At 55.0% G+C, this 20,887-nt stretch overlaps 1 protein-coding gene across 1 annotated transcript; it reads right to left on the bottom strand.

Moving 5' to 3' along the window:
* Nucleotides 1–2,021: 2,021 nt before the first annotated feature.
* On the bottom strand, nt 2,022–13,984 carry LOC122382869. Its single transcript, XM_043368729.1, has 2 exons — nt 12,202–13,984; nt 2,022–2,044 (listed from the first exon to the last, which is right to left on the bottom strand). The coding sequence occupies exons 1-2, from the start codon at nt 13,982–13,984 to the stop codon at nt 2,022–2,024; spliced, it is 1,806 nt and encodes a 601-aa protein (XP_043224664.1).
* Nucleotides 13,985–20,887: the final 6,903 nt, after the last annotated feature.

Raw genomic sequence — 20,887 nt, forward strand, 5'->3', positions numbered from 1 at the left:
TGTATTCGTGTCCTGCGTGCGCCGTGTGGGCCCGCTGCCGGCGCGGCGTGGACCGCTCGCTAGTCACGACATCGGGCGGCGGCCGGCGTCTTTGGCCGCGCTCACACAATAGCCGCCTGCCCGCACACCGGGCTTCTAATTAAAACAGGCCGCATTCAGGAATGCTAATTAAATCAACGGCTGGCCCAAAGCGCGCCCGCGCCGCAGAGAAACTAACAAACAAAGGAATCAGTGGCATTGTTGGTCTGAAGACGCCGACCATCGCGTCGGGGGAGGGACGCGCAGGGACCCACTCAGACCCGCCCTGACCCTCCCTCCCGCGCCGCCCCGCACCGCCGACCGCGAGTACTACGCTGTTGTGAAACCGAATCCTGCTCGCGGTGGCAAAGGATTGCTCCGCGGAGGCGTCCAGCTCAGAGGAGGTCTCCAGCTTGGCTTTGACAGGCGGTCTCGCCGCGTGCCGGCGGACCTCCCGGCCAGTAAGCGCACGTGCACACGTGCACACCAGGAGGCACCCCTTCTATTCCTGGCGCTCCCCCCGCGGCCGACCCGCATCCTCCGCCGGTCGCCGCTGCTGCCGCGCCAGGCGGCGCTTGTTTGTCGCATTTTTGCAACGGCGGCTCTCATTACTATGCGCCGGGCCGCGCATACGGCTGCTGGTCGGGTTTGGTTACAGCCGTCCGCTGCCAGTTCAGAATAGGAACTGGGTAAACAGCGGCTGCCGATGGCCCGATTGCGGTCGTTTTTGCACCTCGCGCGCGAGCCGTTTTTGCAGACGCACGCGCGCCGCGTGACATGTGTTGTCGGTGTCGGCGCATTATGGTCGGCCGGTGTCGTATTGTCGACCGGTCGTGTCGTATTGTCGGCCGATCAGCCGCTGTGTCATATCGCCGCGATCTTGGGCGCAAAGCGGCCGCCGTCTGCCGTCTGCCGTTCGCCGTCCGCCAGCCCGTTCGGCTCTCAACTGCACTGCAGAAGCAGATCGCTGCGGTAGACTGCCAGATCGCTGCGGCAGACTGCCAGATCGCTGCGGTAGAGTGCCAGATCGCTGCGGCAGACTGCCAGATCGCAGCGACAGACTGCCAGATCGCTGCGGCAGACTGCGAGATTACGTCAACAGGCTGCGTGATTACCGCTGCAGACTGATATTGCGGGGGCATTCTGTTAGATAACACGGCGGCAGACTGCGATATTACTCCGATTTAACGAGATAAATTTTCGTTTTCAACTGCCCTCGCTGGCTACCTCATTTTTATTTTATGTCTTCGCAGCAGCTTCATGTCACTTGTAATGCAACACACCTCGGTTTACAGATATCTTGAATGCAAGGAAATTGTGTGGGACAATGCGTTCCTACAGCTCCATCCGCAGCCGTTTTGTGTAGGTATGTCCGCTGGTCGAGTCCCTGCTCGGCACACCGTGCACAGACAGCGGGCCGGTGCGATTTAAAGGTCCGCTCGTCGCCGAGTGGGCGGACAACTGCCGCCGGCCAACAGACGCGGCCGAAAACAGGAAACTCATTAGAGGGGCGCCGGCCGCGCTGCTGCCGCCGCGCGCTCTCCTTCCTGCCAGCTGCGCCAGGCGCGCCGTCCCCATCGATAGAGTCGTAAAATCAGGGCAATCATGCACAGAGATGGCCCGGAATAGCTCTGATTAATGACAATCAAATGAGAAAATCACCCCTCTCGCCGGCAGTAATTGCCGAATTCCAGAGCGGGACGGCGCAGAAATGATCGAGTGGCAGCGCGCATGCGCGGTTTGTCAGCCGGGGGCGGGCACGCGCTGGATAGTGATGAGCTTCGACAGCTGGCGGCGGGCGCATGGGATGAGTTAGGGGGGGAGGGGGTGACGGACCGGCCGCCGGCGACTGCCCCTGAGACGTGCAGACAGTTTTTTCCTCCCCGCGGGCGTGTGTGATTTGTGGCGGAGGGGAGGCGGCGGCGGACGCTGGCCGTCGGGGCACGCGACCGCGGCAATAATTGGTCCATATTTCTGCGGCCAGCACGCGGAGGAGAGCGCCATTAGCTGGGCTCGAACAGCAGCCCTGTCGGCGGCCAGAGGGGCAGACGGTAAATCTCACACCGGCCCCGGCTGCCGCGCCTCCCCAGCACCGCCCGCGGTCGGCTAAAATCAGTCATATTTCCCGGGCTCCCTCTTTTTTTTTTTTACCTCGTCCGCACGCGCCTGGAAACAGAGGGTGGGAAGTTTAAAGCGCCTCTGGTCGAAGGGGAAAGTGATAGGGGACCTATCCGTGTCCTGTTTAACGGCAGACCGCGTCCGGCTTTGGTACCCTATCGGCATCGGTCGTGGCCACTAAAATAGGATGTGGGTCGCCGGGACAGATTGGGTGTGCGTTTGACCGAGGGTTCGTGCTGCCGCTCGGGCGCTCCTCAATGCCGCAGTGGGTTCAGTGGAACACCGGATCAGGAAACAAAGCAGACGGACCACCGGGTCCACGGCAGTTCGCCCGCCTCATAGAGATGGGCCGTGCTATTGAGCCGGACGTATAGCAAATTCATGGAACTAGTGAAAGGGTTGGTTGTAAATAGGCTATTTGGTATTGAAAGGTAATTTCGTCAAATTCATTGCTTGTCGCTGCTTTTGGAGACGTAGATAAAGGACAAAAGAAATGCCTGATTAAAAGAAAGAAAAAATCAAAATTATGACATATGCGACCGTACAATTTGAATGTTGACCATGCATCCACATTCCACATGCTAGCTAGACAGACATAGACAAAAATGATTCAACTCAATTTTATTTTTTCAGATTATGTCTCAGTACCTACCTACCCCTATAGCCTCAGGTCCAATACTCACTACTCAGGCCTTTGCAACGCTGTAGCAACCGTCATCATCACTCGGTACCCGCATCCTCATATCATGAAAACACCATCGAAACGCTGCTCTCAAATGCTCATCGTGCCGAAACAGCGTCGGTTTAAAACGTCTCCCGTGCCGAAAGAGTATCACTTACCGTAATGGGCTCCGTTTACCTTGAGTTTTATTAACTTCTCCGGTCTCCTTGTGAAATTCCCGCATCTGGCTCGAGTTTGATCACAGATAACATCTCGGGAGCGATTTTATCGGCCTCTGTCGGGTATAACCTCTGGCCTGGGGCGGTGGTCACCGAAACTGGACGCCGGTGGTGACCCTGTCCGTCCACTCTCGTCATCAAAGAGACACCGTGACTAATGCGAAATGGAGGAAAGTGGGAGAAACGGGACGACCGGTGCCGGTCAATTGGCACCCAGTCGGTCAGTGTGGGACAGGGACAGCGTTCTGAGGTCCATGTGAAGGCGTCTGTCCCTACAATTAGGGCACAAGTTACGACGTCTGTCGCAGAAACAAAGCCACAATTTTAAAAGAAGTAGTCGGTAGATAACTTTTCAGATGATGCTTCATTAAAATATATATATATATATATATATATATATATATATATATATATATATATATATATATAATATTCGTTTCCCATAAAGCGGTTGAGCAACGCAAATCAAAACGTTGTCCGGCGCAGAGCCACTTACCTTTCTTAGACTGTGGCCAAGAGCATTTTGTAGACCAATTTGTTCACAGTTGCTCACATTACATAACTGTCCACAGTTTTTCACTGATCTATGGCATGAACACTACAATTTGCAGTGCACTGACCACACCATGATTCACGTCACTGGGCGTGTCGTACTCGCCATGAACAACTCCCACCGATCCCAGCGTGGACACTGGACAGTTCACAATGATCCCACCGTGGACAGCTCCCACCAAACCCCACCCAAGACAGCTCCCACCGATCCCATCGTGAACAGCTCCCACAGACCCGGTCGTGGACAGCTAGCTCCCCGGTACGCATCGGCGGGAGGCCCGGCCGGCCGCCGGCCGCCCGTCGTCTCGGTTTATTTAGCGGCGCCGCTGCTGGCCTTACGCTGGGCACGACGCAGCCGACCTGTGACGTCACAGAGGGATGTGGTGCGGGGTTGACTGGGAGGTAAATGGGGTGATATTGGATGAGCACGTTTAACCCGCGCCCCGTAGGGCTACCGGCGGACCCTACCACCCGTAGGGGGGGGGGGGGGGCCGTTTCGGCCCCCCCCCCTAAGATCTCGGAAAGTTACCGGCCGATTTTCAAAATTCAAACGGCGTTTGATAGCCCTACCCGGGAACTACCTTGTGACCAAATTTCATTGACCTAGGTCAAACCGATGACGTCACAGGTCAGGTCAAAGGTCAGATTTTCACCGTTCACAGGAAATTCAAGAAATGTGCTGTGAAATCGAGTAAATTGGTAATTTATTGAAAACCATCGATGGTATATTGTTCGTCAAACACATACTTTGCTATCTGAGGTCACTGATACCAGGTCAGGTCACAGCGAGGTCAGGTCACCGGGGGTCACAATATGAATGTGTCGTGTGATACATGTTTTATGGTCCATTTTACATGACAAATGCGATTATGTGGGTTAGGCAGCCTTTGGGGCCAGCCTAGGTCACGTTTTGGTGAAGGTTAGGTCAAGGTCAGGTCAAATTAGGTCAAATTTCAAAGTTGATATTTTTGCATAAAATGGGTATCCATTCGATGCAGCTCGTCACGGGGAGTCTAATGGTGGTCTTTGTTTTGCTCTACGATTTCTAGAATTGCCAAAAATTGAGTTTGAAAATTTGACGTCATCATTTTTGAACAGTTTTTTCGCTATAACTTGGCCAAAAAACGAGGTATCGATCTGAAATTTGGTATGTAGATAGAAGACGGTAGGTACTATCACATATATTCCGGTTTTTTTCAAAACTCAAAAAACTTTGTGGATTTTTTGGCTAATATATCCAAAAAAATGCTTTTTTGATTTTTGGGGATCAAAACTCAAAAATTTCAAAAATCCGAGATAGCAGTTTTGTAGCCCTGTCAATTTTACACCTTTTATGTCTTGATCATTTTTCTGTATCTTCAAAGCTGTAGGCCTGACAGGTCTTCTCGCGAAGGTCTTTTTTCGGTCGAAAATGACAGAACATGACGTCACTCTGACGTCATTTGTGGCCAACCTATCACAGCCTCTGGAAAAATGTTTGGTCACAATGTTTAAAATTGATGCCCGGAGGGGTCCTGAAAGTTTGGTGTCGATATCTCCAGCCGTTTAGGAGATATCGATCGAAAAGGACAGGGGGGGCCGTTTCGGCCCCCCCCCCCCTACGGGGCGCGGGTTAACAGATTGATACTTAGCGAAATTCACAGGAAACTTGGGATGAAAACGCCAGCAATGCACCAAATTACATGAGATAGAATAGAGTATGAGATAGAAATACTCAACTGCCAGCAATCTACACCTGAAGACAGTATCAGATTCCAAACACCGGGCGTCGCGGCCTCCTAGAATCTCTAGTCCTTCCATCAAAGAAGGTGCCCCGAGTCCCAGCGCCCCGCCGTCGCAGCGCCCACGAGCCCCACTGTGCGCCCCGCTGCGTCCGGGGTGGAGTGTGGACGTAGGCTGTCCGCCCCTCCTGAGATACCGTCAGCCATCTCACCGCTCCACCTGTCTGAGACGGCTCACCGCTCTTCACCTCCTGCTGGTCTGACCGCCTTGGAGCTCCCTCGTCACCCACGGCGACCGGCGCCAGGTCCGCAGATAGGGATGATCCTCCGTGCTCCTCTTGTCCTTAATGGTGACCGAGTTTGGTGCGGCGCACCAGGGGACCGTCGCAGCGCTGCACGAGACTGTCGCAGCACTGCACGAGACTGTCGCAGCATATCAGCGAGACCGACCCGGCTCCTGCTGAGGCGCTGGCGGTTATGAGAGGGCGAGGGCTGCAGGACGGTGGAGCTGCGTAAGTGATAAGTGATAGGAGGACGGGTGAAGAGGTGTGGAGGTGTGGAGCTAATGGGGTTAACAATGAAGCTGCGTGCGATGGCTAGTTTTGTCTCGAAGTGCAATTGGATTTGGAACTGTCCCCTTCACTGAGATATAAAAAGTGACATAGCCAAGGTGCCAATCCACCCAGGCGTCAAGTTCCCTGCATAGAGCTTCCCATCTTCCCATCCACCACTTCCACCCATTCTCACCTTTCACCATATCGACCCTCAAATCGCAGTTTCCAGGGACCTACCCTACACCTCTCCCCGAACCAGTCCGGGGAACAGGGACCATTCGGCTGTCCCGACCTGGCTGACCTCTGCCCTCGTCTGTCGCTGGAACAGATTGGCGAGAGCCCGCGGGGCCCGACCTTGAGGGAGCGCGCCGCGCCGCCGACCCCTGCCGTCCAGTCGGCCCGCTCAGGGGACGTGACCTCTGGTGACCTGCGTCACCCCGTCTGGGGAAAGGGACCGGCCCGGCGCCCCGATCACAGTCGTGACCTTCCCCGTGAACCCGGACATTGAGTGATGGATGCGGCAGCCAAATTCGAACTTCTGGCAGATGTCGCACGCGACTGTTCCACCGTAAACGGAGGGGTTGCGGAGGACTGAGCGGACCACGAGGCCACGGGTTCGCTGGAGTCACGGTGGAGTGTGGGGTACGGTGTTATTCCTCGGCCGCCATATGCAGACTGGTGCGGTCAGTGGTCACTGTGGTCACAGTGCAGCATTCGGGACCGTTTTTGGTCATGAGCCTATTTTGCTTTCTGAATGGATAAAAATGCGGGTAACGGTGGGCTATACTGGGGCTCTTATTTTTGCCGTAAACACGGAAACAATCACAGTCAGGACTGAAAGAATAGCATGCATTCAATACTGAACGTTCAATGACAGTGATGACCGATTTCGGTCATCACTGTCATCAGGATTCAGCTTACTTAAAACAGTATACGGAGCATCAAACTTTCCGATCAAAAGCCACCCCGAAACCCGTCCTTTCACTCTCCCATCCTTCCTCCCTGCCCCCCTCTCTCTCTCTCTCTCTCTCTCTCTCTCTCTCTCTCTCTCCCTCTCTCTCTCTCTCCCGCTCTCCTTTAGGTCGTGCCCGGCGGCGCCGACCCACTCACCGCTAACGATCCTAGACTGGCTGGACGCCGTAATCAGAGACATTTCAATAGTAATCAAATGTTTGTTTGTAATGGAGCGAGCCATCGTCAGCGAGCCCTAATGAGTTCAGACGATGGATGGGAGCTTTAATGGTCCCGGCGTCCGAAGACGCCCGCGCCGCGTCCGCTAGCCTTTTGTGTGCTCGGGTTGGAGCGGCTCAGGTTTCGGTGTCCGAGGCTTGGAGTTTCGTGTCTCGAGGTCTTGTGTCTGCTGTCTCGGGGTCTCGTGTCACTTGTCTTCTGATCGCGATACCGGCGGGGTTCGTTTGGACGTTCAGCTGCCACGCGCCGCGATCCATTGACGACCCGTCATTGCCAGTAAACGCCAATGGTTTCAGCAGAAGCACAATAGGTGAACGCGGGGAACGAACAGCGCGCTTTTGTGCACGACCGCCTGTGAAACTAGTCATGGTCCATTTTTTCACTTTTTGCCGCTCGTTTTATCACACCTTTGTTTGCCTTTTGAAGCCGGTTATTAGGGCGGAATTAGGGCATCTTATCAGTGCCAGCCCAGTGGTCACCAGGTGCCAACTGGACTTTAATTCCGGCTTTTTGCGGGCCCATCACCAGATGATGGATCCTCACAAATTAATGCGCGCGGCCGGCTGACAGCGCGAGCACGCGCCAAAAAAGTGCCGGTTGCGATGTCATCCTCTTGTCCGTCCAGGTGGTGGCGGCACCTCCCCTAGCTCTGCCCCCTGCCGCCCCTCCCCTCACTGACGCGGGAGGGGGGAGGCAGCTCCCCCGCACAGCCGGCGCGTGCGGTGGCGGCGGTGACGGCGGCGGCGGCAGCGTGCAGCCGCAGCTCCGATCTGCCGACGGCAGACCTCTGATGACGGACGGCGCCGAGCTACGATGGATGACCGGATCACCTGATCGGACGCAGCGCAGCGCGCCGCGCGCAGGGAGGTCCGCCGTGATGTATGCGAGATTAAAACCCCCACCGTCCGGCGTGCATTTGAACTGGCCAGTCAGTGATGGATGCGGTGACGTTTGGGAGGGGGTCGTGTGCGTGAGGGTGGGTTTAATTTGGGCCGCAGCTGGTTGAATAGAAATTGATGGTCGTATATTTCATTCGCAAATTATGACACTATTTGAATTCGAAGACAGCCCGATAGCACAGCGGTAAGCTAATACGTTTGATGACACAAAATACACATTGAAATCAACACTCTTTTTCCTTATCACCCTGGCAAGTGGCAACGGCAACGCCACTTGAGCTCTGCTTTCCCCGGCCAGCACTTATTAAGAGTAAATGATACAGTTTGCCATCGACTTAGTTACCATGTGATTTCGTAACACATCATACTAACACTTGTATGTATGTACGTACATAAATCGGAAAATAAGCGACGACTCTTGACCTTCTACGCCAGGCTTACTCATTTAACACTATGAGATAATATCCAAGTCAGTTTGCATGATATTTCTTATCATTACATTGATTAAGAATAAAAATCGAGCAACAAAGCGGCAGAATCATCAAATGTGATGCCATTGTGACTTCTTGATTATTTATGAGAAAAAAATATAGACGTTAACCAAAACGTCGTGGGTGTCGATCACATGTGAACATCGATACAAGGTCATGAAGTCGATCTTTCGCGAGACCCTTACCTCGTCAGTCGCCATCCGTCCCTTGTTATCGCTACTCCTCGCCCAAACGAGCTCTTTATAAGGACCGACCCGCCACCGCAGCCCCCACGAACCCCGGGCCAGGCCCCAGGCCGGCGTGAGTCACGAGTCGGTTCACGAGTCGCCGCGGGGAGCGGTGGCGGGGCGAGAGGGGAGTCTGTCTGCAACCGGCGTTCTCCTCTCTGTCTCCCTCTCTATCTCCCTTCCTCTCTCTCTCTCTCTCTCTCTCTCTCTCTCTCTCTCTCTCTCTCTCTCTCTCTCTCTCTCTCTCTCTCTCTCTCTCTCTCTCTCTCTCTCTCTCTCTCTCTCTCTCTCTCTCTCTCTCTCTCTCTCTCTCTCTCTCTCTCTCTCTCTCTCTCTCTCTCTCTCTCTCTCTCTCTCTCTCTCTCTCTCTCTCTCTCTCTCTCTCTCTTACTCCCTCTCCTACTCCCTCCCTGCCTCCCCTCTCCCCTCCACTCCCTGCACAGGGCCAGTCAGTTGATCGGCCGATTGCAGCTCCGCGGCTGACTCTGTGGCTTCCACGACCCGGCGGCATTTCCGAGCAAAGGTCACTGAGACGCCATGGACGCCATCTTTAGATTGATTGATGGGTGCTAGGAACGGCGGGCCTGATGCTGCGCTGAGACGTCATGAGCCGAATAGGAGGTTTCTTGGGACCTGTGCTTCTTTCAGGTGTGTTAGAATGTTTTATATAGTAAACTTAACAGATTTTCGAATTCTGAAATCTGAATGGCATGATTGATTGATCAACTTGAATATAGCACATGTGAATACCAAAGAAGTCTCTATGAGTTGCATGAAATAGGTATAGCTTCAGAATAATTACCGAATTTGTATTTATAAAAGAAAGATATCTATGATGTAGTGTTATAATGTAGGATGCCTTTTCGGCTAATTTTCACTTACTAAATAAATTTCAATAATCGTGACACAAGTCTCACGGCAACAAACTGAGTGTGCGCTAGCGGTCGGTGTTTGCATTTTGTGTTATGTTGGACCTCTCGTCCCGTTTCTGCCTTTCGTACCATCCCCCCCTTCCCCCTCGGCCCCGTCCCATGTCCCCTCCCCATTATGTTCCCAAACCAGGGACGTAGCCAAGGGGGGCCACGGGGGCCATGCCCCCCCCCCCCTGAAGGCGAAAAATCAAATCATATAAAAAATAAAAATGAATAAAAGTAGCTTCACCACATCCCCAAAAATAGTGGGCCAAATCCGAGGAGTTTTCCTTTTTGGAGGGGATATGACACTATAGGTCGCGACCTGAGGCCCCTTCCTGAGCAAAATCCTGGCTACACATGCCTGTCCCAAACCCGCCGCCCATGCCACACAGCGTGCTGCACTGAGGTTCAGGTATAGCCTGACAGATGGCAGCAGTGACAAGAGCACACCCGTCGCTGCGTTGCAACCGGAGTTGACAGAGGAGAGGGGAAGGTAGAGACGACTGGAAGCGCTGAGATATAGGAGCATACCTATGGGCTCAAGCAGAGGTACCCGTGGACCGGAAGGGGAACAGCTGGGGCTAGGGAGGAGAGAGAGGGAGAGAGAGAGAGAGAGAGAGAGTAGGGAGCTCCCTACTCTAGTACAGAGGGGAGCGTGGGGAGGACTGGGGACTGGGGTCGTAGGGTTGCAGGAGCGGCGCGTGCCGGGCACATATGGTAACCTTGTGTGATACTTCGGAGGCGGCTCACGGCGGCGAGAGAGGAGCGCTGCATCTGGCATGTCCGCCCCCCCCCCCTCCCCCCCCCCCCCCCCCCATAAGGTGACTGCAGTGCACTGCGCACGAGCTTTTGCCCCATGTTGTGTTTCGCCATGCACCGAACTAGCTACACATTGCAATAAATACAGACGGTGCTAGGTGATCAAGGGTTTATGACTTTAAGTTATTTCAAGAGTCGTCTGTAACTTTAATATCCAGTTTTGTTAGTACTTAGTCCAAAATTTCCTAGGCTCTTCTCTTCTCGGCTATTTCTCTACGTCACATAATGCTTTCATGCCAAATGCTCATTGCTTATGCCTTCGTGGTCATGGTGAGTGGGTTTGAGAGGGATTAGAGGCAAATGCTCAAGGAGCATCCAAAGTTAATGAAAAGTGCCGTTTCTCCTGTCATTGAAAATATTGGAAATCCACCAATTTTTAGGAAGTCACTTCATTCTGATTCCAAGATGCTGTGCAACATCATACCTATAAAAAATAAAGCGAGAATTATGAACTACGAAAACTTTCATGGGGCCGGCGCGGCGCCAGGCATCCAGCAGAGCCCAATGCCGCCTTCTGAATCCACCGCGGTGTGTCTGACTGAATATCATACCTCCCTAGCTGGCGCCTGGCACTATGTGCTGGGAAAGCGATAGGACCAGGGGCGCACCCAGGATTTTCCAGGGGAGGGGGCCCGGGCTCAAAGGGGCCTCCGTGTTCCGCTTGCCAGGGGGCCTTTTCTCTATCGAGGGGGCCTCCAAATGGCTTACTTTTTGACGGCCTCTGTATGTTTGGTGACGTTCTTAGCGTTATGTGGCATTCAAACTTTGCGTCTATCGTAGACTGTATTTCTTCACCCTTCAGACATCTCAACGCGCACACCGACCCGTCCTCTCTCTCTCCCGCCCTGCTCTCCACTGCCCGCCCGTCTCCCAATGTCCAGCCGGGCCGCCCGATATACGGGCCGGCGTGTCCCTGCTGCCGCGCACATGTGTGGCCATAGACCTCCATTTATGACCACTTATGACCCGACGCCGACCCTACGCGACAAGGCTAGAATACAAACTATGTGAACAAACAGAGAGACACATTCCCCCCTGTTCCTAAAGAACACATCTAACTACAGTTTAACTAATGGGGGATGGGAGCGCCGAAGAGTTGCGGCGCACGCCTGCAGCGCAAACCCCTTCTTAGCACGTCACTATAACTATCGATATTATCTACACTTTCCGCTGGCGCTCTACCTTCGTTCACACGGTCGTTTGACAATCCCTCAGTTTCTGTTTTTACAACTTTCACTGTATGGATCCGCTCCTCTGTTCCGGCACCGCCATCCGCCTCAGCTGCTGCTCGAGGGACTGGCTCGGTCTGCTCGGTCGGCGCGACAGCTGGGGTCAGCTCTGACGGCTCCACCGCCGCCGGCGCCTCAATGGCCAGCTGTCCAGGCACATGGGCGGTCGGAACCGGACAGGCGATCTCCTCTTCCTGCTCATCATCCGTCGAAGCAGCCATTGCGTCGTCACCGTTGTTGGCAAGACGATGACGAATGTTCCGCACGTGCCATGGGACTCCATCCACTTCAATCGTCTGAGCGGATACGACTTTGGTGACAGTGCCCTCCTTTGACACGGCGGTGCACCGATCGCCCCGTTTTCGGACCCACACCGCATCACCGGGCTGATACACACCAGGCTGGCCGGCCGTCTGAGGAGGAGCAGCTGTGTTTCCCTGTGACTGCACGCACAAGTCTCTGCCAGCCTGACGGTAGGCACCATGTATCGGGGCCGTGGTAATATCACGCCCGTCCTTGGGCGTGACATTATATCGGTGCACGGCTTCTGGTACGGTGCATCCCTGACGGGCGGCCATCACTTTGATGGTGCGGTGGTGGCGCTCGATGATGCCATTCCCACCAGGTTCATAGGCCGCGCGATACCTCAGCTCGACGTCCCACCGCACCGCGAACGCCTTCAGCTCGCGACCCTTGAATTCGGTCGCATTATCCATTAGAAGCTCGGCCGGTGCTCCTCGCTCCAAAAACAGAGCCTCGAGTTGTCTGACGATCTCGCTCCCGTCAGAGCGGCGGATCTCACGCCACATGGCGTATCTCGACGGCCCACAGTCAATCACGGTGAGATAGTGTTTTCCGCGGAAATGGGTTACGTCCATTGCCAGCCGCTCCCAGTTGCGCTCGACCGCCAAGGCACCATGCTTCCAGCGCGACGGGGCTGGGTCGATCGACGCACACACCTGGCACGATCTAACGATCTGACGAACGGCCGACTTCGTCACGCTCTTTCCCAGCTCTCGGCGCGCATACCACCACGTCCGCCGCACTCCCTGGTGTCCCACACTTTCATGCACCGCCATTATGTCCTCCGGTCGAGCTGTCCTAACGGCCGCCACCACACCTGTCGCCCGCTCGCTTCCGGTTCTGATCCACTCTTTTGGTACTCTCATGAGCTCGTCTGCACGGTTGGCAGCCGACGGCACGAGCTCCACTGTCACGACGAGGTCGTACTCGCTGGAGAGCTGCTTGAAAACGGCCACCCGCCGCCGAACCAGCATTTCCGACTGTGCCTTCGTTCTCAGTCGGGCACGGCCTGTCAGAGCGTCGGTCAGCCAGCGCTGAACAGTGACAGAGTCTGTGCGGAGGATCACACGCTTGAATCCCCACGCCACCGCCATATTCATACCGTTCAGCGCGGCATCCAGCTCCGATAGGTTTATGTGCATGTCTGAGTCACCGTCAGATCGGAGCCACGCGGCGTCTTCGATAACCTCATCCGTGGTGGGGTCACTTAGCACTACGCCGCGGGCGATGGAGCTGGCATCAGTCCACACCGTCACCGAGTCTCCTGAGACGCACCACTGTCCTCGTGCCGGGTCACACTCTGCCAGCCGCCGGGCCACATCACTGACTTGTTTGCGCAGGTCATCGTCGGTGATCGGTGAGTCCCAATCTTTGGTGACCTTGTTCGCCGCCCTTTTCAGCCAGGCAGCGGCCGGCCGCAGCCACCCGGCGACGGGCACGTGTGAGGTTAGCTGACCCGCCCAGGCGAAGATTGACCGCCTGGTCAGCACCCCGGGTGGCTCAGCTGGTGTCACGCCGTCCCGAGACCACCTCAGTGTGCCGTCACCGCCAGACTGCCGTCTCACTCGGAGCCCCAGCATCCGGGCTCCGGCCTCATCCGCTACCCGTTCCGGTGGCTTACACGAGAGCCCGTATGCGGAAAAATGTTCGGCCACCCGCTCAGCCGAGATGAGCGTCTCGTTGACGAGCAGGTCGTCAGCGTACGGGAGCACTGCTTTTGCGATCTCTGGACTTTGATCCAAAACTTCCCGCACTACCGCTCGCATGATGCCGCTTGCAACGCTGAGACCAAATCCGACCCTTGTCAGACAATGTCGCTGGCCGTCCACGATTACCGTCTGAAACGGCCACAGCTCCTGGGCCACGTGCAGCTGCAGAAACGCCTTCTTCAGGTCGATGACGGCCACATCGTCGCCGTGTTGCCGCCACTTGCGGAGCTGGTCGCGGCACACATCAGCTTCAGCCGTATGAGCCACCAGGTGCTCATTCAGTTCACGGTAGTCGAGCACCGGCCTGACCTTGTCCTTGGCTTCCTGGGTGACCGCCATGAGCGGAATTAGGCCACGCACCGGCCCGTGTTCCAGCTCATTGTACGGTTGCAGCCACCCTTCCTCGATCCACAGCCGCAACTCTGCGTCGAACCGCTCCTGCGACTCTGCCGGCACGCGATATTGCGGCACAGTATTCTTGAGTTGTTTTGGCTCCTTTCCGTCGGCCCACTTCCACCAAACTGTCCACTTTCCGTCGCTGAACTTAGCCACAAAATCAGCCGTCTCGATCTGTCTGTCCACTGGACCACGCCCCTGCGACACCGCTGCCGACATACCGCTCGATTCTGCCTTTACACCGGCGCACCCCGAACGCTCCCCCGTCACCACTTTACCACCAAAACGCACCTCTCCACCACTAACAAACACACCACCCAGCGCCTCTAACCCGGTCATGCCCAACAGCACGTCAACACCCAACAACCTTTCCGCCACTACCACAGCACGGACCACCGCCCGCCGGCCTTGTGCCTCCAGCAGCACCTCTGCACTCCCGCTGCATCGCACGACACTCCCATTCACCGCGGTCAAGTTTGTCTCACATCGATCCCATTTATCGACACAACCCGCGAACACCACGGTCTCCTCGCAGCCCGTGTCCACCAGCGCGTGACACGGTCGCCCGTCGAGCAGCATCTGGATTACCGGCGCTCTGCTGCCGGCTCGGTGGACGGCGGAGGAGGTGCTGGCGCTGATGCAGCTCCCCCGCCGCAGCCGTTTGGGCACATCCGGGCGATATGACCTGGGCGACCACATATCCAGCATCTGATCGGAGCCGGCCGGCGACTTGACCTTGAAATGTCACGTGATGGCCCACTCGCCGCCGCCGCCGCCCCCGCCGCCGCCGCCGCTGCCGCCGCCGGTGGCGCTGCCGTGACTGCTGTCCTGGACAGTACGGCTCTCGCTCGGTCCAGGACGTACTCGAGAGTGAACTCGTCTCCGAGCCCGTCCCGAACCGCAGCTTGCGCAGCCTCCGGCAGCCCATTGACGAAGGTGATGGCGATAGCTCTCTCCGGCAGACCTCCCATCAACTCAGCGAGCTGCTGCAGCGCCGCTAAGTACACATCCGCCGTCTCTCCGGGATGAAGGCGACGCCGAGCCATTTCCGCCTGCGCTGTGAACGGGTCCATGGCGAAGGCCCTCAGCAGCTTAGCCTTCACGCTGGGCAGCTGATGACGAGTCGCTGCGGGCATTCGGGACCACACCGCGAAAGCACCGCCGCGCAGGCGAGTCGGCAACACAGCCATCAAGGACACTGATCGCAGCTCGCACAGGAGAGCAGCCTGCTCCAGCCACTCCACTACGTTTCCAGTTCCGTCGAACTCCGGAATAGTCCTGGCGTCGAACGCCGGAGTCACCTCCATCACCGCTCTTCCCGCGGTGTCACTGGTCTCCTCCTCGACACTCGGCATCTTCTCACCACTTGTCAGAAAAATGCCGAAATAGCTTGTGGCATTCAAACTTTGCGTCTATCGTAGACTGTATTTCTTCACCCTTCAGACATCTCAACGCGCACACCGACCCGTCCTCTCTCTCTCCCGCCCTGCTCTCCACTGCCCGCCCGTCTCCCAATGTCCAGCCGGGCCGCCCGATATACGGGCCGGCGTGTCCCTGCTGCCGCGCACATGTGTGGCCATAGACCTCCATTTATGACCACTTATGACCCGACGCCGACCCTACGCGACAAGGCTAGAATACAAACTATGTGAACAAACAGAGAGACACACGTTATTAGTAAAGCTTAACCCTCACCCTGGCAGGGGGGTCGATGCGACCCCCCCCCCCCTAAGGTTTTTCAAAGATAGCGTAAAATTGGCGGCGCGCAACGCCGCTAAATTTGGCACAACCTATGGGGCAACCTTTTTTCATGTGATCTGCAAATTTCAGGTCCGGTCGACCTTGGGTCAGGCCACCATGTCAGAAAAACGGGTACAAGGTTATGGTCAAATTTAATTTTTTATGTACCTGTCCAACGCACAGTTTTGGACTGATTTCCTTCAAACTTTCAGGATGTGCTAAGTTCACCGAGCTGTATAATATGTAGTTCGTTTTTTATGTCACTGACCTGAGGTCAGTTAGGGGTCATTACGTCGTAATGTTAAGCCTATGGGAAAATATTCAAATAACTCCTATTCGGAAAATATAGAGATGTCCGCTTCGTTGTATCCCTTTTGTTCTTTGATACCACAGTACTTAACATAATGTCACTCGGTGTTTCTTTGTTTGGTGTACTTATCTAAGGTTCAGGTCAAATGAGGTCAACTCAGGTCAAATGACGTTTGTGCCGATAACTTGTCACATAATAGAACAGGTTTCAAAATGGTATCATTCTGTTCCTCTTGAACAGCTGAGTCGAATGATATGCAACATTAAGCATTTCAACCATTCCTAAGACTTAAGTTTTACTTAAGTTGTGCACTTAAGTACACTTTAATACCTACACTTTTAAGTACACTTAAGCAAACAAAAAAAGTATATCATTCGACACGCCTTGACGTGCTGAGTTCACTGGTGCTTTTGTTTTGCTCTATCTTAACCCGCGCCGGGCCGGGGGGTGTTTGAACACCCCCCCCCCCCCGGCGGCTTTTCGCAGCTCCGCGCCGCCGTTTTTAACACACCTGTTCGTGCATCTTTTCCGCACATGCTGTGAAAATTTCAGACCCAGGTCTCTCAAGGTCAGGTCAGAAACAAATTAGAATGTTCGTCATGGCTACACCGACCGCACGATTGCCTTGAAACTTTCAGCGATTGATGAGAGTAACAGTGTATCTCGTGTATCCTATAAAAGCGTGTATAAAAACCTATTAAACGTGTATCTCGGAATTTCGATATCGGTGACCTAAGGTCAGGTCAATTTTGCGGCCTCTCTATTATAATTCAATGGGAGAAAATTGAAAGGCGTCTGTTTTGCACGAACGCCATTCTAGACACTCTCAAACATCGGGATGTAGGTAAAATGGACACACTGAACCCGAAAATTGCACCTGTGACCCGGAGTGTGACCCCTCGTTCTGAGATGTCCCCGAGGTCATCTCAGGTCACGAATAGTATCTAACAGTTTTTTGCTAATAACTTCTGATAGAGGCATGATAGAGCGATGAAAACGCCTTAGATGTGTTCGGCTCGACGATGCGGATCGACTGATATGCAACATGACCTTTTCCGGTCAGGTCCTGAGGTCAAATTTTTAAGTTGACTTTTCAAGGTCAACTTATAGTTCATTCGACGCGTTTTGACAAGAGGAACACGATTCTGGCAAAAGTAATGTCGTGGCTTTTTTGAGTCAGAAGTTATTGCCGAAAAACACTGTTCGTAAAAAACGGCTATTTTTGGAGTTTTTGCCCTCTGGAGGCTAAACCGTTGACCTGAGGTCAAATCTGAGGACATATTGGCGAAAGAGCGTCAAAAGAGCTATCGAATGCGCTTTTCCGCGGCGCTGTAGCTCTATCGGTTCCCGAGTTAGCCGGCCGTTGGCAGTTTCCAAAATGTTGAAATAGCCAACATTTTACCTTTGGTGACCTCTGGTAACCTGACCTTTGACCTGACCCAAAAAATGACTGAAGTGTTTTCGTACTTATTTTGGACGCTCTTTTGAATGCCGCTTACCGCGTGTCGCTACGTGACCCAGGAGCCGAGTTAGAAGGGGGGTTTTCAGACACCCCCCCCCCCCCGGCCCGGCGCGGAAGTCGCGGAGCACCTGCCCGGCGCGGGTTAATTAGATCAAAAGTTATCAGCGAAAACTTTTGACCTGTTTTAGCAAATTTTTTACAATTATACCTCCCAAAAACCCCTAAATATTGACCTAGAGCAACCAAATTTGCACAGGGACGAGGATTTTAAGAGGGCCACCTACCTACCAAATTTGGTATTTCTAGGTGCCATAGGATCCAATCGCGAGGGGGGTCGCATCTACCCCCCCCCCCTCTGCCAGGCCGCGTTATGAAAAATGCCCTGCCAGGGCGAGGCGCTGCCCGGATAGGACCTCTTGTGAAGAGGGGCCTCCTATCCAGAGATGGCCTCTTTCCCAGAGACGGTCTCCTTCCAGAGGGGATCCAGAGAGAGTCCTGCCAGAAGGGGCCTCTTGTGCAGAGGGAGCCTTCCATCAGGAGAGGGCATAAAGGGTCTCGTTCAAGAGGCCAGAGGGGCCTCCTGACTCCTGCCCAGAAAGGGCCCCTGTGCAGAGGAAGCCTCGGGGTCTCCTGCCCATAAAGGAGCTCCTGCCAGATGGGGCCTCCTGGCTCCTGCCTAGATAGGGCCCTCTGTGCAGAAGGGAGCGTCCCATCCAGAAGGGGCCTCCTAAGCATAAAAGGTCCTCTGCCAGAGGGGACTCCTGCCCATAAAGGGTCTCCTGCCAGAGGGGGCCTCCTGGCTCCTGCCCACAAAGGGCCTCCTGTGCAGAGGGAGTCTCGGGGCCTCCTGCCCATATAGGATCTCCTGCCAGAGGGGGCCTCCTGGCTCCTACCCAGATAGGACATTTTGTGCAGAGGGGGCCTCCTGACTGCTGCCAAGATATGTCCTCTTATGCAGAGAGAGACTCCCATCCAGAGAGGGCCTCCTGCCCAGAAAGGGTCTCCTGCAAGAGGCCAGAGGGGCCCCCTGACTCCGGCCCAGAAAGGGCCCCTAAGTAGAGGAAACCTCGGGGCCTCCTGCCCAGTATAAGATTTCCTGCCAGAGGGGGCCTCCTGCCCAGTATAAGATTTCCTGCCAGAGGGGGCCTCCTGGCTCCCACCCAGATAGGGCCATCTGTGCAGAAGGGAGCCTCCCATGCAGAAGGGGCCTACTAAGCAGAAAAGGTGTCCTGCCAGAGGGGCCTCCTGCCTATAAAGGCTTTCCTGCCAGAGGGGGCCTCCTGCTCCTGTCCAGAAAGGGCCTCCTGTGAAGAGCGAGCCTCGGAAGCCTCCTGCTCATGAATGATCTCCTGCCAGAGGGGGCCTCTTGATTCCTGCCCAGATAGGGCCTCTTGTGAAAGGTGCCTCAAATCCAGAAGGGGCCTCCTGTGCATAAAAGGTCCCCTGCCAGACGGGGCCTCCTGCCCATCAAGGGTCGCTTACCAGAGGGGGCCTCCTGTGCAGAGGGAGCCTCGGGGGCCTCCTGCCCATGAAGGATCTCCTGCCAGAGGGGGCCTCTTGATTCCTGCCCAGATAGGGCCTCCTGTGAGAAGGTGCCTCACATCCAGAAGGGGCCTCCTGCCCATCAAGGGTCGCCTACCAGAGGGGGCCTCCTGGCCTCTGCCCAGATAGTGCATCTTGTGCAGAATTATAGTAGGTTAGGCAGGAAAGTCAAGTGTAAAAGTACCCTAAGCGGTGCTCAGGGGGCCTCCTAATTATGACCGAGCGGGGGGGGGGCCCGGGCCCCAAGGCCCCCCCTTGGGTGCACCACTGGATAGGACCACGCATGAGCCACACAGGCAGCCAGGAATAATTACAAGCCCATTAGAGTCCGCCTCTCCATTACCGGACACAATCGTCCTCTGAACACACGCACGTCAGCCGGCGACGCCCCGTCCATTGTGCCCGCTTCTGTACAAACCGGCGCCCGGAACGCCGCCTCTTTGTGTAACCATGACAACGCAAACAAACGCCGAGCCGACGATACCATCTTACCGTCACGGCGGCGGCAGCGGCGTGCGCCACGCCCCGACAAATTGGCCCGGCCGCAGTGCGTCGCACGCACGCCGCACCTGCGTCACAATTGGTGACAGGTGACGCGCAGCGCACACATGGGCTTTCGACACTTGTGTGCCGAAAGTCTGGCGATACCATGGATGGGATTTATTTGCGGAGGGACGACTGTTATTGCTACAGATCCCAGGTACAGGGAATTAATTAAGCACCCTGCTTTGGATCGGGCATTATAAATGTTGACGTCGTCTGACCAAGCTGATATAAAAACACTCTTCTTGGAGTGTTTAATTAAATTTTGGTTCGTTTTCTGGTCACCAGGCAAGCGTGCCTTGAAACCTAAAATTATTATTGGATATGGTTAAATCTCTCCTATTGAGCAGAACTTATCTCATTCAGTCCACACCTTCACTGCTTAGTAATAAGACGGGCGATCTAACATAGGATTGTATCTGATTGTATCAAGTGATCTGACTTTGTATCTGATTCTATCTGACGATGCGTGCTTATTTCTAGACGTAGCGCGCTGCACTGCTCCGCTGCTATCATGTTATGCCGTAATTCATCTCCGACATTGTAATAGCCGTGTGCCACGCCACACTGATCTATTAATCTATCACTGCCCCGGCAATTAGTCGATCGTCTACCTCTTCACTATCATGACTCACGAATTGTTAGCTGATGATATCAGCTGTCTCATCCCGCGGCTACCCTTGCGACAAATTGTTTAGAAACTTCGGTTGAAAATGAACATAACTAAGCAAATCAAAGCAAGTTATTAGCCATGTGCACCAATGCAATTCATAAGCATTACAACTCACTTATGATTTCACGTAAAATGCAAATTGTGCGTGCTGACCACGCGCCGCGCCCCGTTTGAATAATCGGTGACCGTTGCCGCAGCTCGTGGAATGGGCCCTCGGGGCGCCTCGGCCCACAGAAACACACCATTAAGATGCCACATCGCCGTTGTGTGATAAATTCCCGGTGTTGGACACGGTCTGAGCCGGCTGTATCGCCCCGCGCATTGGGTGGAGACCCGCCACGCCTGTATTTATAGCACGCAACGCCACCCGACCGAGAGGGATGCGGTCCGAGAGGAGACGCCAGGGCGCCTCCCCGATGCTCCTAGAGAGACTCCGCAGAGTAGGGCAACTCCCGAAACCTTCCAGCGAGACTGCGCCAAGCAGGGCGCCTCCCCAATCCTCCTAGAGCCTGCGCAGGGCGGGCGCCTTCCCAATTCTCCCACAGAGCCTGCGCAGGGCGGGCGCCTCCCTGCGCG

Source organism: Amphibalanus amphitrite, unplaced genomic scaffold (genome assembly GCF_019059575.1).
Source record: "Amphibalanus amphitrite isolate SeventyFive unplaced genomic scaffold, NRLGWU_Aamphi_draft 000149F_arrow, whole genome shotgun sequence".
In the NCBI taxonomy this organism is placed as follows: Eukaryota; Metazoa; Arthropoda; class Thecostraca; order Balanomorpha; family Balanidae; genus Amphibalanus; species Amphibalanus amphitrite.